The 13,776-nt window shown below is 41.1% G+C and overlaps 1 protein-coding gene across 4 annotated transcripts in view; it reads left to right on the top strand.

Annotated features, from left to right (window-relative positions):
• The window catches only part of DAAM2 (dishevelled associated activator of morphogenesis 2), a 202,105-nt gene that overhangs the window by 142,170 nt on the left and 46,159 nt on the right, over positions 1–13,776 (top strand). For all 4 annotated transcript variants that reach the window (XM_027641233.1, XM_027641235.1, XM_027641232.1 and 1 more), the window contains exons 7-14: positions 654–764; positions 1,825–1,928; positions 4,269–4,335; positions 5,223–5,340; positions 7,430–7,568; positions 9,009–9,067; positions 9,483–9,667; positions 10,596–10,913. In XM_027641233.1, coding sequence (XP_027497034.1) covers positions 654–764; positions 1,825–1,928; positions 4,269–4,335; positions 5,223–5,340; positions 7,430–7,568; positions 9,009–9,067; positions 9,483–9,667; positions 10,596–10,913 — 1,101 coding nt within the window. The remainder of the gene's footprint in view (positions 1–653; positions 765–1,824; positions 1,929–4,268; positions 4,336–5,222; positions 5,341–7,429; positions 7,569–9,008; positions 9,068–9,482; positions 9,668–10,595; positions 10,914–13,776) is intronic.

Below are 13,776 nucleotides of genomic sequence, written 5' to 3'. Positions count from 1 at the left end.
AGATGGAGTCTTTACAAGATCGTGTCGTGACACAACAAGGGAGAATGGCTTTAAACTGAAAGAGAAAAAGTTTAGGTTACATATTAGGAAAAAATTCTGCACTGAGAGAACGGTAAGGCACTGGAACAGGTTGCTCAGAGAAGTTTTGGATGCCCCATTCCTGGAAGTGTTTAAGGGCAAGTTGAATGAGGCTCTGAGCAACCTGGTCTAGTTGAACGTTCCCTGCTTGTGGCAGGGGAGTTGGAACTAGATGATCTTTAAGGTCCCTTCCAACCTAAAATGTTCTATGATTCTATGAATCTGTGATATTCACCATACAGAGTGAAGGAAGGTCATCATTCTGCTGCTTTCTTAGATCACGTTGACAAGAACTGTAAAGGGCATCTACTTTTTCTCAAATAATAGGTTGTTTAAAAAAAAAACAAAACCAACTTTTATTAGGATCAGGTGGGCATTTTATTCCAATTACTATTCTTCATTGTTTATTGTGAATGTCCAAAATTTCTAACAACATTGTCTGAAAAAATAAATATTTCTTTAAGCAAATATATAGCAAATTGAAAGAAGACTAAGTGCATATCCTTTCAACAGTATGCACAGTGGTGCAAGAAATTAGATTATGTCCTCTAACTCAGCTTGCTTTTCTGTTTCAGTCATTGTTAAATGAGCTAGACCGAAGCATGGGGCGATACAGAGATGAAGTTAACCTCAAAACAGCCATCATGTCCTTTATCAATGCTGTTCTGAATGCAGGTGCTGGTGAGGTGAGTCACTGTCCTGGAAATTCCTTCTAAAATGTTATGCTTGAATTAATTAACCTTGGAAATGGTTAGTAGATTAAGTCACAAATCTTGTCATACTGAGTGGATATAGTTTGTGGGAAATAATGCTTAATTGTTAAGATCAGTCTTACAATGTCTTTCATATTATTTCGTTCCCAGCTTCTTCAGTATAACATAGACTACTTACACTCAAGTGATTACTTTGGGTTGTTTCTTTTTTAGTTGGTTGGTTTTGGGTTTGGTTTGGTTTTGGGTTTTTTTTAAGAAGTGCAAAGCATTTACCTCCTTATTTCAGCCTTTTAGAAAACGTTTTGGTTTACCTTCATAAATGTTTTGAAATGTTAAGTTGTTTTGACTGAAAGCCAAACTCAAAGCATTTTAATTTAAAAATATAAAATGGAGACATTTCAGAAAAAAACCCAGTTGTTTTTCTTTTATTAACAAGACTTCCTTTCGAGTCTGGAGGATAGTTAAAACTGATTTATGTCATTATAAAAGTGTTACTTTCGTTACATTGAGTTTTGTTTTGTGTTTTTTTTTAATTAAACCGCAACAGACAACACGCTCATGAGAGCTGTCTGACAACATATTTGTCTTTATCTCTGGGATTCCTGTAACATCCCACTGAATAGATGTCAGAAAATTTGTCAAGAATATATAGTGGTTTTATGATAAGCAAATGTAAAAACTAGGAGGAAGACTGCAGTTAATGGTCATCTGTAAGCAGGAGATGAACCTGTAATGGACTAGCAGGAAAAATGCTAAAAACTTCTGTTCTCTATGGAACAACATGGAGTGTGCTGTCTTTATGACTGCATATACAGAACTCATAGTAGGTAAGTGAGGGCTGTAGTTTAAGTGAAACAGAGGCAAAAGCATTAATTTCTCTTTTACTTACTTTACTGGAATTAATCATCCTGTGAATTTGGTGTCAGGATAGAGGATATTAAAAAGGGAACAACTGAGGTTTTAAGTAAATTTTTTAAAAATGTGAATGACAGCTTTTGAAACCAAATAACTTGGTTTTCCCCCACTTTTTAAGGACAATTTGGAGTTCCGACTACACCTACGATATGAGTTTCTAATGCTGGGAATTCAACCTGTCATTGACAAGCTAAGAGGACATGAGAATGCCACACTGGACAGGTAAAATATATTTTCTGAGAACAGCTACTGATGAACAGAAAGAGTTCTTAGAAACTCTTCTCTATTTGAGACAGCTGTCTCTGTGTCTTCCTGAAACCGCCTCCCTTTAAAAAAAATAATTTAGATTTATCCTTAAAATTAACATCAGCAGATGAAGTTGGAAACATACATAGGAAGTTAGCAGAGGCTGTGGCAAGGAGTTCCTCAACTGCTTTTCTTCTGAGGATGTCAATGAAAATGAAAAATATAAAAAATGTTCTAATTCTTTTCTCTTGTAGCAAAACTGGAACAAAAGCCTGTCCTGGTAGGAGGGAGGGAAGTCAGTAGTTCACTGACTTCACTGAGACTGAGTATGTGTGGTCTAAGTGCAGGTTCTGAGTTTCCAAGGTTTTTTTCCAGTCTTTTTTTATGATCTATCCTGTATCACAACCTCTCAAAAAGTGGCACTGGCACAACTATGAGAAGAGGCACCTGCGATGGGGTAGAGATGCCAAGGGGGCATGAGAGAAGAATGAGAAGTATTTTCAAACAGCCTTGCTACTGCACAAAATGCAACACTGAATGGCACGTTCAAATTACTGTGTTAAAAGTTATACAGTAATAAATGCTTTCTCCACAAGCAATTCTTTAGTTTTGCCACAGTAATTGAAGCTGCTAGTGACCTTAAATTAAACCTTTACAATGCCCCCTGCTGAAAAAGACTTGAAGTAAATTTCGATTGGAACAATTTGACCAAGACATTTCAAGAAGCTAAAAGGCTGATGAACCAATGAGGAGCCTCATAAAATCCATTTGCCTAACACAATGAAGCATTTTAAAGTGTAAGAGCAGATAGCTGTGGGAGTCTCTTCTCCTGTTACCACATTAAGCTTGGCACTTGTGCAGAGGCACTGACCTGCTGATATGCTGCTATCCCTTAGCAACCCCTTCCTACAGAGCCGGGCTGGTTTGTAGCTATCTGATATCCGGGATTTCCTAGATAGAAGTGTCAAGTCTGTCAAAGCATGTGGTGAAAAACCTGTGGATCAGGCCTATGCCTGCAGCTTTCAAGGCACCATTTTCTCAGACTTCCAATCAGAACTGCTGTGGGGTGATAGAACTATCCCTGGGGGCATATGTGATGTGCCTGAGACTCTGCATAAACACCAGTTAGCACCAACTGCTGTCACACACACTGGCCTCACACCTTTGAGCAGGTGGAGGCATATACATGGGTATTCATGTCACATATAGTCATATGTCTGTGCTTTGCTGCAGAGCTGGGACCAAGAATGTTACTTTTGATCTAAAACTTTATAAGCAAGAAGAGAATCTGTCCTATAGATAATCTGTGTTCCTCTGGACAGTTAACCAGGAGTGTTTAGGAGGGGCTTAGGGGCACTTTTAGATTTACAAGTTGGCCATGAGAATAACAAAAGTTTGGGAAGATCTCAGGTGCCTGGATTACAATAGACCGTATAACAGATCTGTACAGGGAAATGTGCCACAGCCTTTCTCCACATCATCTAGGACATTTAGGACATCATTTAGGACAAGAGGGCATGGTCTTATGCTGTGCCAGGGGAGGTTTAGATGGGTATTAGGCAGGAATTTTTTACAGAGAGAGTAATCAGACTTTGAAATGGGCTGCCCAGGGTGGATTCACCATCCCTGGAGGTTTTTAAGATGAGACTGGATGTGGCACTTAGTGCCATGGTCTAGTAACCACAGCGGTGTTGGATCAAGGGTCAGACTTGATGATCTCGGAGGTCTTTTCCAACCCAGTTGATTCTATGATTCCATGATGTACTGTGCTCTGGTCTCTGAGAGAAGTCCAGATGGTCAAATGTGTCACTCACCAGGCCCCCAGATCCAAACATAGGTATGCTGCTGTGCTTATCAATAGGCATATATAAAGATAGTTATGAGCTCTGCTGTTTAACTGATCCACTGAATGCGTCTCTGCTTCACTGTTTGAAAGAAACAACTTGTTAATGGTCTAACATCTGGTTAACAAGTGTGGTGTGGACTTCTTAGGAATGTATTATCACTGCAGGCATTGCATTCATCACAAATAGAATATTCCTTTTCTATCTTATGTTTATTCTTAGCACCTTACCTCAATACAGTGACTTAGCATAGGAGTTACAGAGCACGTATACCTGTGCCAGCCATTTCTTTTGGCCTGTCTCTGACCCCCTTGACTTGCATACCTATGCAAGCACTTCATGGACGAAAGGCTTGCCAATGTCCAAGTGTGCCAGCTGAAAATGAGGTCTTGCTGCTTCTGTAGTGACACATTTAGTTTAAGTCTGAATTATGCAATGAACATTGGCAAATTTTTCTTCTGTTTTCTCCTAGACATTTAGATTTCTTTGAGATGGTCAGAAATGAAGATGACCTGGAACTTGCCAAGCGGTTTGACCTGGTAAGTTTTTATTTGGAGTACCTGAAATCAACAAAGCTGAATTTACATCCAGTTTGGATGTTTGGTGCAACTTCCCTTTGTGCTCTCTGAAAATAATGTTTTACTTTGTTGCTGAGAGTGGCTGATGCTCTTGTTTTCACTCTTTCTCAGTTAGCAGGGAGGAGGTTTGTGATGTGTGAACAATGAAAACAGTGATCACACACAGGACTTCTGCCAAGTAGCTTTGATAAAAACTTCTTTCTTCTGTTTGGCTGAAAGTTCAGGAGTGAAGGAGGTTCTCAAGCCTGCACTCAGGTTCTCAGTCCTGATGATCCAGCTGCATTCTAGTTTCAGATATCCCCTTTACGGGGGTATGGGTGAGGGTTGGGCTGTTTTCCCAAGACTGCAGGAGACTCTGCTTAAGACTGTCACCTAAGGGCCTGTGGAGAGGAATGTTATTTTATAATGGGCAGATTTTAAAGATGAGCGTAAAACAAGGACAGTTTCCACAACCTTTAACATCAGTAAGAAGCTGTAGGGTCCGGAATAGTTATAGTCTTCTCTTTCTTCATGAACAGCTCTTGCTGCACACTGATACAGAATAACTATCCCTTTCTTGATTAGCTTATACTTTGTACCAGCACTTTCTAGGACCCAAATGTTTTGCTTGCTCCAGAGCAGCTCTTGGTGGCTTTGCATGCCTCCTACCTTTCTAGCCCTTTACTTCGGGGACTTTTTCCATATTGGAGTAAGGATGACAATGGTGGTCTCCAAGATCCATGTGTATGCTCCTCACTGGAACCTGCAGCTGGACATGGCGGGAGACTTTGCATGTCTTTGTGTTGATTGGGTCTTTCACAGTTAATCAGGCTTTCACTGTGGAAGGTTTTTTTCTCCTCTTACTTCAGATCCACATTGATACAAAAAGTGCCTCTCAGATGTTTGAGTTGATCAAGAAGAGATTGAAGCACACAGACGCCTATCCCTATTTGTTATCCATCCTCCAGCACTGTTTGCAGATGCCATGTGAGTACATTTACAAATTTCCAGAGGCGGGGGTATTGGAGAACTAGGTGAAGCTTTGGGGTAGGTACAAGCTCACAGATAGCAGGGCACACACTGCCCGTCTTCTATTCAGAACTTCGCTGTGGCTAATGAACTTGGTATCTTACACTGACTGCATCCAGCAGATTTTTGTCACAATATTTAAGGCAGCAGCTTGACCCCTCTGTACTTGCAAATAAAATTAAGTAGCTGAGACATTCCAGTTAGTCACTGACAGAGCTTTCAATGATTTTAAATTAGAAGTTTTAAAAAAAGAGTCCTTGTGCTCTAGATCGGGAAATTCCCAGAAATAGATAGCATTTTGAATACTAAAAAAATGCACTGAGGAATTTTTCTGATGAACAATACGGTACTGAAAGCTATTCTGTAACTGGGAAATTCCACAGTATGTCTTCAGGCTGTGATCTCATGGCAATGCATCAGTGGAGAGCTCCTGAACTCAAAGTGAAAAATAATATTGGCACTTTTTTCCAGAAGAAGTGATAGGAATCTTCTTGTTAACTGTAATAAAAAAATTCATTTATGCTTCCAGAGTGTAGCAGCTGAGCAAATGCATCATCATGATGACTAGGCTTCACGAACGAAGATTTGAGAAGGATTCTATCCATGCTTGCTACAAGCACACTGGTGGCCTAAAAGGCCAATGCGAGATAGACAAGTCTGGTTGCAAAAGGCACAGTGGAATGTCTCCTTAGGCGGTATTGGCAAGACACAGTTCTTTCTGTGTTGTCTTTTCTCCTCAAGAGTGATTCTGCATGCGTTCTCAAAAGAAGCAGCAGCGTTACAGATGGTGTGTCTCCATGTTTCCCGATTGGAGGCCGGAGTAGACCAATGATGATGATCAATATGGTCAAAGCTGAGATATTGTTTCAGGGAGTCCTTGTATCTCCTCTTTGGGGCTCCTCTCTTGTGGCAGCCAGTGGCAAGTTTGCTATGGAGCACGGTCTTAGGGAGGCGGTGGTCCTTCATCCTTGAGACATTTCCTGCCCAGCGCAGCTGTGTTCTCAGCAACGTGGCCTCAATACTCGTAACTGCTGCCTGTTCGAGAACAGACGCATTAGTCACGTAATCAGTCCAGTGGATATTTAGGATTATATGGAGCAAATGCATAGCAATATCACTAAAGAACTGCTTGCCTTGATCCTGTTAGGTATCAGGTGCTGGTCTTCCACTACTTCCCCTACTACTCCATATTTGAGCAGTCAAACTGAGAAGGGAACATGAGGGAGATGTACTGTTGTGTGCTTTTTACAAAGTAAAGTGATATGTTCTCAAGCTCTCATTAGATTCAGGTACTACCATGCACAAATTCAAGCAGTTCTTTGTCTCAGTATTCTCTTTGATAATTACTCCTTAAGACAGCACTTGAGTTTTACATGTTGATGGGATTTTTTGGTGGCAGAAGGGCTAAATCCTGCTAGACCAGGCTGGTGCAGTTTTAAAGAATCCAAAGATCTAGGTTATGTAACTTAGCAAGCTGAGGTAAACTCTACGTTGCTCTAGCTCTTCTGTTTTGATATCCATAGGATCAGTCCCTTGAGTTCAATTTCTGTTCTTTATCTCCACACTGTTTGGTCATGTTTGTATGAATTTTTTATGCTATTTGAGTTTTGCTGACCTGTAGATAACCAAGCATGCAGATAGAACATCTGATTATTTTTTACAGTGCCTGATCGTGATGTTACCTAGTTACCAAAAAAAAAAACCCTAGCATCCAGCCCCAGAAAATACCGAGTAATGGCTATCACAAAGAAATCACTTTCCTAGAGGTTTAAAGTGCAAGTTAGAGCTAATCTGTCAAAAGGGTTGCACAGCCTGAATGTGCAAATCAGGCACTGAGTCGCCCATGTCTGTTATGTGCTGTTACAATATGCCAGGTGTTTGTAAATAATCTGCTAGCGACAGTTCAGAGTTAGGCTTTGTGTTCTGTTATTTATTACATACAGGATTGAGATGGAAGGTGGAAAGGAAAGAATGCCGGTTTCTTGGCAGGTCTGTGCACTTTGGCATGGAATTGTAAGTTCTCATGGGTTGGTCTATTTCCATACAGATAAGAGGAATGGAGGAAACTTCCAGCAGTGGCAGCTGTTGGACAGAATACTCCAACAAATTGTTCTTCAGGATGAACGAGGCGATGATCCAGACATAGCTCCACTGGAAAACTTCAATGTCAAAAATATCATTAAAATGTAAGCTGCGTTATTGTTTATTTCTGTTATGCAGGTATAAGTATATGATAAGTATGCAGATTCTTAATAAATAGAATATCATACGTGGGGAGTTTTTTATTTTGACTTACGGCTTCTCATTGTCTCATTAGCCTTCTAGATAATTTCCTTCTAATGACATCTTAACTTGGCAGTATTTTCTAGCAAAGTCCTTACCTTTGACTTCTAATTTCTATTAAATATTAAGCTGGTTAGAAGAGCAATAAAAAATAAAATTTCATAACAAGGCTTTCTCATGTGCCTTTTTTCATTCCAAATGTTCTTGAAAGTTTTCCTTGATATTAAAAACAATTAAATAACATCATCATCTAGATTTTGATCTCGTTCCTCACTAACGAGCACATAGTTTAGAAAGATTGCAAATAGTGGAAAGCAGCCCCCACCTAGACACGAAACCTCTTTTCATAAAATGTCTACTTGCTCTCACCCACTTGACTTGTCTGAGGGCACTACCATTATTTTTTCCCATAGGATACATCATTTGAGAAGTCTAGCTACATGAGCTGGCTCTCATTTCAACTTCCCTGTTCTCAGTCCTTTTTTAGTCAAACTTTTGGACTCTTCATTCCATCCAACTTTCTCTGTAGGTAATTCATGGCCCATTACCTTTCCAAATTATCCACTGAAAAGAGCATTTTACAGAACATAAGCCCTATATGAACCCAAATTCTCCTATACTAAAAATCTTACAAAAATCCCTCTTGTTACAGGCAGGAGCCAAAATTGAAACTGATTTCTCATCATGGAAAAATAGATTGATGCTGATTTCTTTCTGCCTCTTTGGATATCAGACTTCATTGTAGATCTCATGCCTGATCTTCCCATTCTACTTTCATAGCTACTCCTCATTCTGCATATCTAATCAATCCCCAGCATGCTCTGCATATTTTCTGTCAGTAATAGGAAATAGTTGTGCCAGTATGAGATATGAGAATTGCCTTGTTACTGATATATTACCCAATAGATAAGCATCCTCCCTCCTTGGAAGAAAGAAAAAAATAGAACCAGAGAAAGTAGAAAAAACAATGGCAATGTGGTCTCATATTAAGGTTGTGGTAATTTGTGACCCATAGCAGCTATGATTATTTTAGTGGTGACTTCTCTCTTAAAAAATAAGTAGACTTGGCACTTTGAAGGTATTACCTGAAGACAGGAATGTATTGGGATTTTTCCCCAGGCATTCCTTTATCCCTTTTAATGACTTGGAGTAACAAGCCATCACATTTATATTAGCTGTTGGCTAAGGATCAAAATCTGAATCCAGACTGACCACTGGCATGATCCTGCCTAAACATGTACATTCGCCAGGTTGCTTTTTGCTGATGACTACACATAATGGCCACTTGCCTTTCATCTTAGGTAGCTCAGAACAAGTTTAAATTATCTGATTTCATCTTTCAGGCTGGTGAATGAAAATGAAGTCAAGCAGTGGAGGGATCAGGCAGAGAAGTTCCGGAAAGGTGAGTGCATCCTCTGTGCTTGGGTGGGAAAAAAGGAGGCAAGACTGATCCCAATCCATATACAGAGCAGCAGGTAGCAGAGCTGGGCACATCTTTTCCTTTTGCAGGCAAACCCTGCTTTGTTCCCTCATGTACATTTTGTCTTATGGTGATCAGTTTATGTGTTTCATAGGATGGAAGTTCCCCTAGTCCTCATGCGTATTGGTTTTACAGTCTAACTGAAACTTGGACACTGCTGTCTTGATCACTGAAGGTCATTGTCAAGGCATTCAGACTCTATTTTCTTTTTCCTGCTTTCATTATACATCCCAGTTGAACTGACAGATTTGTCAGCTTTATTTCATCATAACCAGCATATCCTCAGGGACTGTTCATGAGCTTTATTTCATCAGTCCCACTTGTGTGTTCCCTCTAGACCATGCTGAGCTGATGAGCAGGCTAGAGAAGAAGGAGCGGGAATGTGAAACAAAGACCCAGGAGAAAGATGAAATGATGAAGACACTGAACAAAATGAAGGACAAGCTGCAGAAGGAATCCTTGGAGCTGCGCCAGACCCGAGACCAGATGAATGACCTGGTGGCTCAGCTTAATGAGTTCTCGGTATGATACTGGGAGTCTTCCCCACCCTTGTTTAAAGCCTGCTAACTAGTGAATGATGAACAAAAGCATATTGTGACTGAGACACTTCCATGGTCACTGTAGAGAATACGTAGAAGCTGCTCAGCTTTTAGCTAAGACAAGTATCCCTGAGCTGGTGATATAGAATGGTTAATGCATGGGCTGCTCCTCTCCTTCTCCTCAGCCACCTTCCTTGTAGGAGCTTCTGAGGCGCACATGTCCTCCTCCAGCCATAATTTTTACTGCTGAGTGGGGTGGCCCTGGCTTTATTTCAATAGAATAGAGAGAAACCTCCCAGATATGAAAGTATATTTAGTGAAGAAACAGGACTCCTATCATGGTACAAGAGCCATCTGTACTGCCCTGAAGCTCTGTAAAACTGACATTTGCAATTATTCCCTCCTGCTTCCTGCTCCTTCTATCCCAGCAGTGTGCCTGAGCCACAACTCACCAGAACACAGCCCTGAGAAGTTAGACACTGCAGAAAGCAGATTCATTCCCTCCTCCCCTCTCCCACTTTGCATTAGTGGGGCCTAATGACAGGTATTCAGTATTTCAAACCCTTAGCTTTTAAACCCAGGAGTTCATAAGTTCATAAGATTGAACTTTTCTCTTTTTCATACACAAGGAGAAAATAATACATTTTGGCTTCTTTTTCTAGCTTTCTGTTTTTCTGAGCCATTTATGGTTCCTTTTTTCAAGCTCTTCTCCACAGCTTCAAGGGCTTGAAACTTTCTCTTAAATGAAAGCTGAGATTCCTCCCTTTATTGCATGGCTTTGAGAGCAGGAGGCTTTAAAGAAAACATCAAATATTTTGAGACTCGTAATAAAATCACATCAGCTGGCAACATGGAGTTATTGTGCCTTTTAAACTGCTTTCTTTTTCTCTGTTTTTTTTTTTATTTTCCAGCAAGGGGGCAGCATTTCCTTCCCCCCCCCCCCCCCCCCTCCTCCAGGCGGCCCATTAGCTTTGTCCTCTTCTCACATGTCTGAGAATTTGCCACCACTGCCACCTCCTTTGCCTTTCTCCAGCTGTCCGCCTCCTCCTGCTCCACCACCTCCTCCAGGAGGACCTCCTCCTCCACCAGGAGCACCACCTTTCTTCAGCATGGGGGTGCCACCCCCTTCAACAACCACTTTCAGCACCAGTGGCATCAGTCTGAAGAAGAAATCTATCCCACAGCCTTCACACCCACTGAAATCCTTCAACTGGGCTAAGCTGAGTGAGGTAAGAAATTGCAGTACCCTCGGCAATTAACTGACTTTCTAATTAAACCTCAGTGTTGATTAGTGCCATGAATGCAAGTCATAGAAACAAGTTATATTGTGGCTTTCTGTGGGCTGAGGTCAGTAGGTGTCATTAATTGTCTTTAGGAAGTCTGCCCAGTTCTCCAGCAGTGCATTGTACCTCCTGTGGTGACCAAGGTGCTGGTTAGATTGAGCTGCAGTGGATCTGGCCATGCTATTGGTTAAGCAAAGCTGGAGTGGGGCTGAATACATAAGCTAGAGCTGGACATCTCCAAGACTGTTATGCCAGAGCTGCCCTCACTTGTACACCAGGGAAGAAAATGACCAGAGCCAATGTGGGCAAAACATGGTGAGAACCAGCTGCAAAACCAACTGCCTCTACTCTGGCAGGAGACATCACCAGGGAGAGAAAGGCGACCTGATTCACTTCACCATCTGTTCATGCCCATGTGGGAAGCTGCCTTTCTCCTTGCATGGATAGAACTCTGTCTCTTGGGGATAAAACCAAAACAAAGGACTTTGATTCTTTCTGTTGCACTCATTTTCTTCTACCTTGGTTGTGTCTCCTTCCCCTTCACTTCTCTCTCTTCCTTCTCTCTCTCTGTCTCCTTTTTTTTTTCCCCTTCCCCTTCTCTTTAGGTCTTAATTTTTTTAACTGATTTAAAAAGAAAAAAAGTGTCTGTGTTGAGTTTGGATAGCTGCCTAGAAACCCAGGTTCTCTTTTAGACTGAAACTCACCCAGGGCCCAACTCTGGCATTTGGAATGAGTGTCCAGGGACCTCTGGAATGCCACAAGTATTCTTTCTCCCCCTCTCTCCTTTTCTTTAAAATAAAGTGAAGTGAAATATTTGCTGCACCGTCTGTGCTTGTCTATCAAGGCCACGTGGGGGGTGTGGGAGAGAATGTAAGGACAAGGATTTATTTTCCTTTGCAGAACATGGGACTTAGTACTCTGAAGAAAAGAAATAATAACTAATATATGTATATGAATGTATATGAAAAAGAGAGAGTCACAGGTGTTTCTGTTTAGTGTACAGTAACTGTAGGCTTATCCTGCCCTCTGGATAAGAGTGAAGGCAGCTGTGCTAATAAAATTGAAGACCTGGGTGGTGAGTGGCTAAAAGACACTATTTTGAGAAAGGCAAAATAGTTGGAAAATGGGGCATAAGAGGGTGGGGCCTTAGTTTTGGGGTGTCTACCGGTTTGACCTAGTAAGGTTTCTGCAAACAGCAGAGGCTGTGGTGCCAACACAGGTGGCTCACCTTGTTACTTGGGTTACACATTGTTATGGGATCATTTAATCTGACTGACTGCTGGAGGAGCACATACATTTTGGTCATCTTCATCAGTTATCCTAGATTTCCTGCTTCCCTATCAGGCACTTACTTTCTGTTCAAAGGGATATGAATCCTCTGAACCATGCCCATGGGTAGGTTGGATGCCCTCATCATGCCTTTTTTTACCTTTGCAGCCCTTTTGTGGTGCTCTCCTGAACTGTCAGAGTAACCAGACTTTAAAGAATGGATACATTAACACTGTGTTTACATTTCTGTATTTTAAAAGACCCCTCTAGTTAGCAAAGACCCCTCTAGTTAGCAGGCACCATGGAACACAGCAAGGTGAGGGGACACAGTGTTGGAAAGAGCTGTACACAAATTTAGGGCTGCAACAAGGTCAAATATGTTATTCAGCTCTTAGGTATCTCTGCATACTGTTTAGACCACCTTTCTCAAAGTAGTTTGTACAGAGTCTCTCTCCTAAGGTTTCTCAAGTAAGTGTGAAAATGATGACAGGATTAAGGCAGCCCACATGAGAGCAAACTCCTCTCTGTCCATGCAGCCTGCCTCAAGGGAGTGAGAGAAAGCCAACAGAGGCCAAGAGCAATGTGGACAGGACTGGCTGAGGGAGATTTGTCTGCAATATACTTTCTCAGTAGCAGAATCAAGGCAGTTCTCCAGGGCAAGTCATATGACACCTTTTTTCCCAGTGCTGATTTTGTCTTTGGAAGGAAAGAACTGAGCTGTTGGGTGTTAAGAGAAAGGTCAAATATAGCCAAATTCTTAGCAGTTGACAATAACAGATTGTCCACAGTTCCCATGGGCACCACGAGAAAAGGTTTGACTGGAAAGTATCTGTGCTTCTAACAAGGAAACTCCACCAACCCACTAATTTCCACTGAGAATTAAGGATTTTTTACTAGCTTTGATGTGAGCTGATGATCAGTGGCAAAGCCATTTAGATGAGTGGATTGGCTGAATTCCGATGAAGCTCTTCCACACCACAGCTCCATTCATACAGCACTGTAGCATCGTCTGTGAATTCCATTCATACAGCACTACAATAGTGCTAGTGCCAAGGATCTCAGTTTTTTAAGAAAAAGATATTGCAATGTAACCACTGTAATATCCTGGAAAGATTCCTTTCTTTGTTTCTGGGGCAGCCATGCGCTCTCTCTCTCTGAATTTTACACAACACCCAAGGTCAATCAGGGACCGGACATTTATGATTTATCCAAATGATGGACTGGTTTCAAGCACACTGGAAGTATGGATTAATTATCCCCTATTTATTAAATATAAACATATAGATTTGAAGTTTTCAGAGCAAACCAAGTCAACCTTCAACTGCTTTGTTTGTTATCTCATGGCTTCCCATTAAGAGTAAGGCTGGTGGTGACTCCTGTCAGTTATCTCAGGGAGACTTTCTTTAGCCACCTCTAAATAGACCTGACTAGAATAGTCTCAGCAGAAAGATATTTGTTCTACATAGCATATAGGACTTTTAAAAACTTTTTTAAAAAACTTTTTTAAAAACTTTTTTAAAAACTTTTTTAAAAACTTTTT

This window comes from Corapipo altera, unplaced genomic scaffold (assembly GCF_003945725.1).
Source record: "Corapipo altera isolate COAL_440 unplaced genomic scaffold, ASM394572v1 48b, whole genome shotgun sequence".
Lineage (NCBI taxonomy): Eukaryota > Metazoa > Chordata > Aves > Passeriformes > Pipridae > Corapipo > Corapipo altera.
The sequence above is the reverse complement of the archived record's forward strand: the minus strand, read 5'-3'. Positions and strand labels throughout refer to the sequence as shown.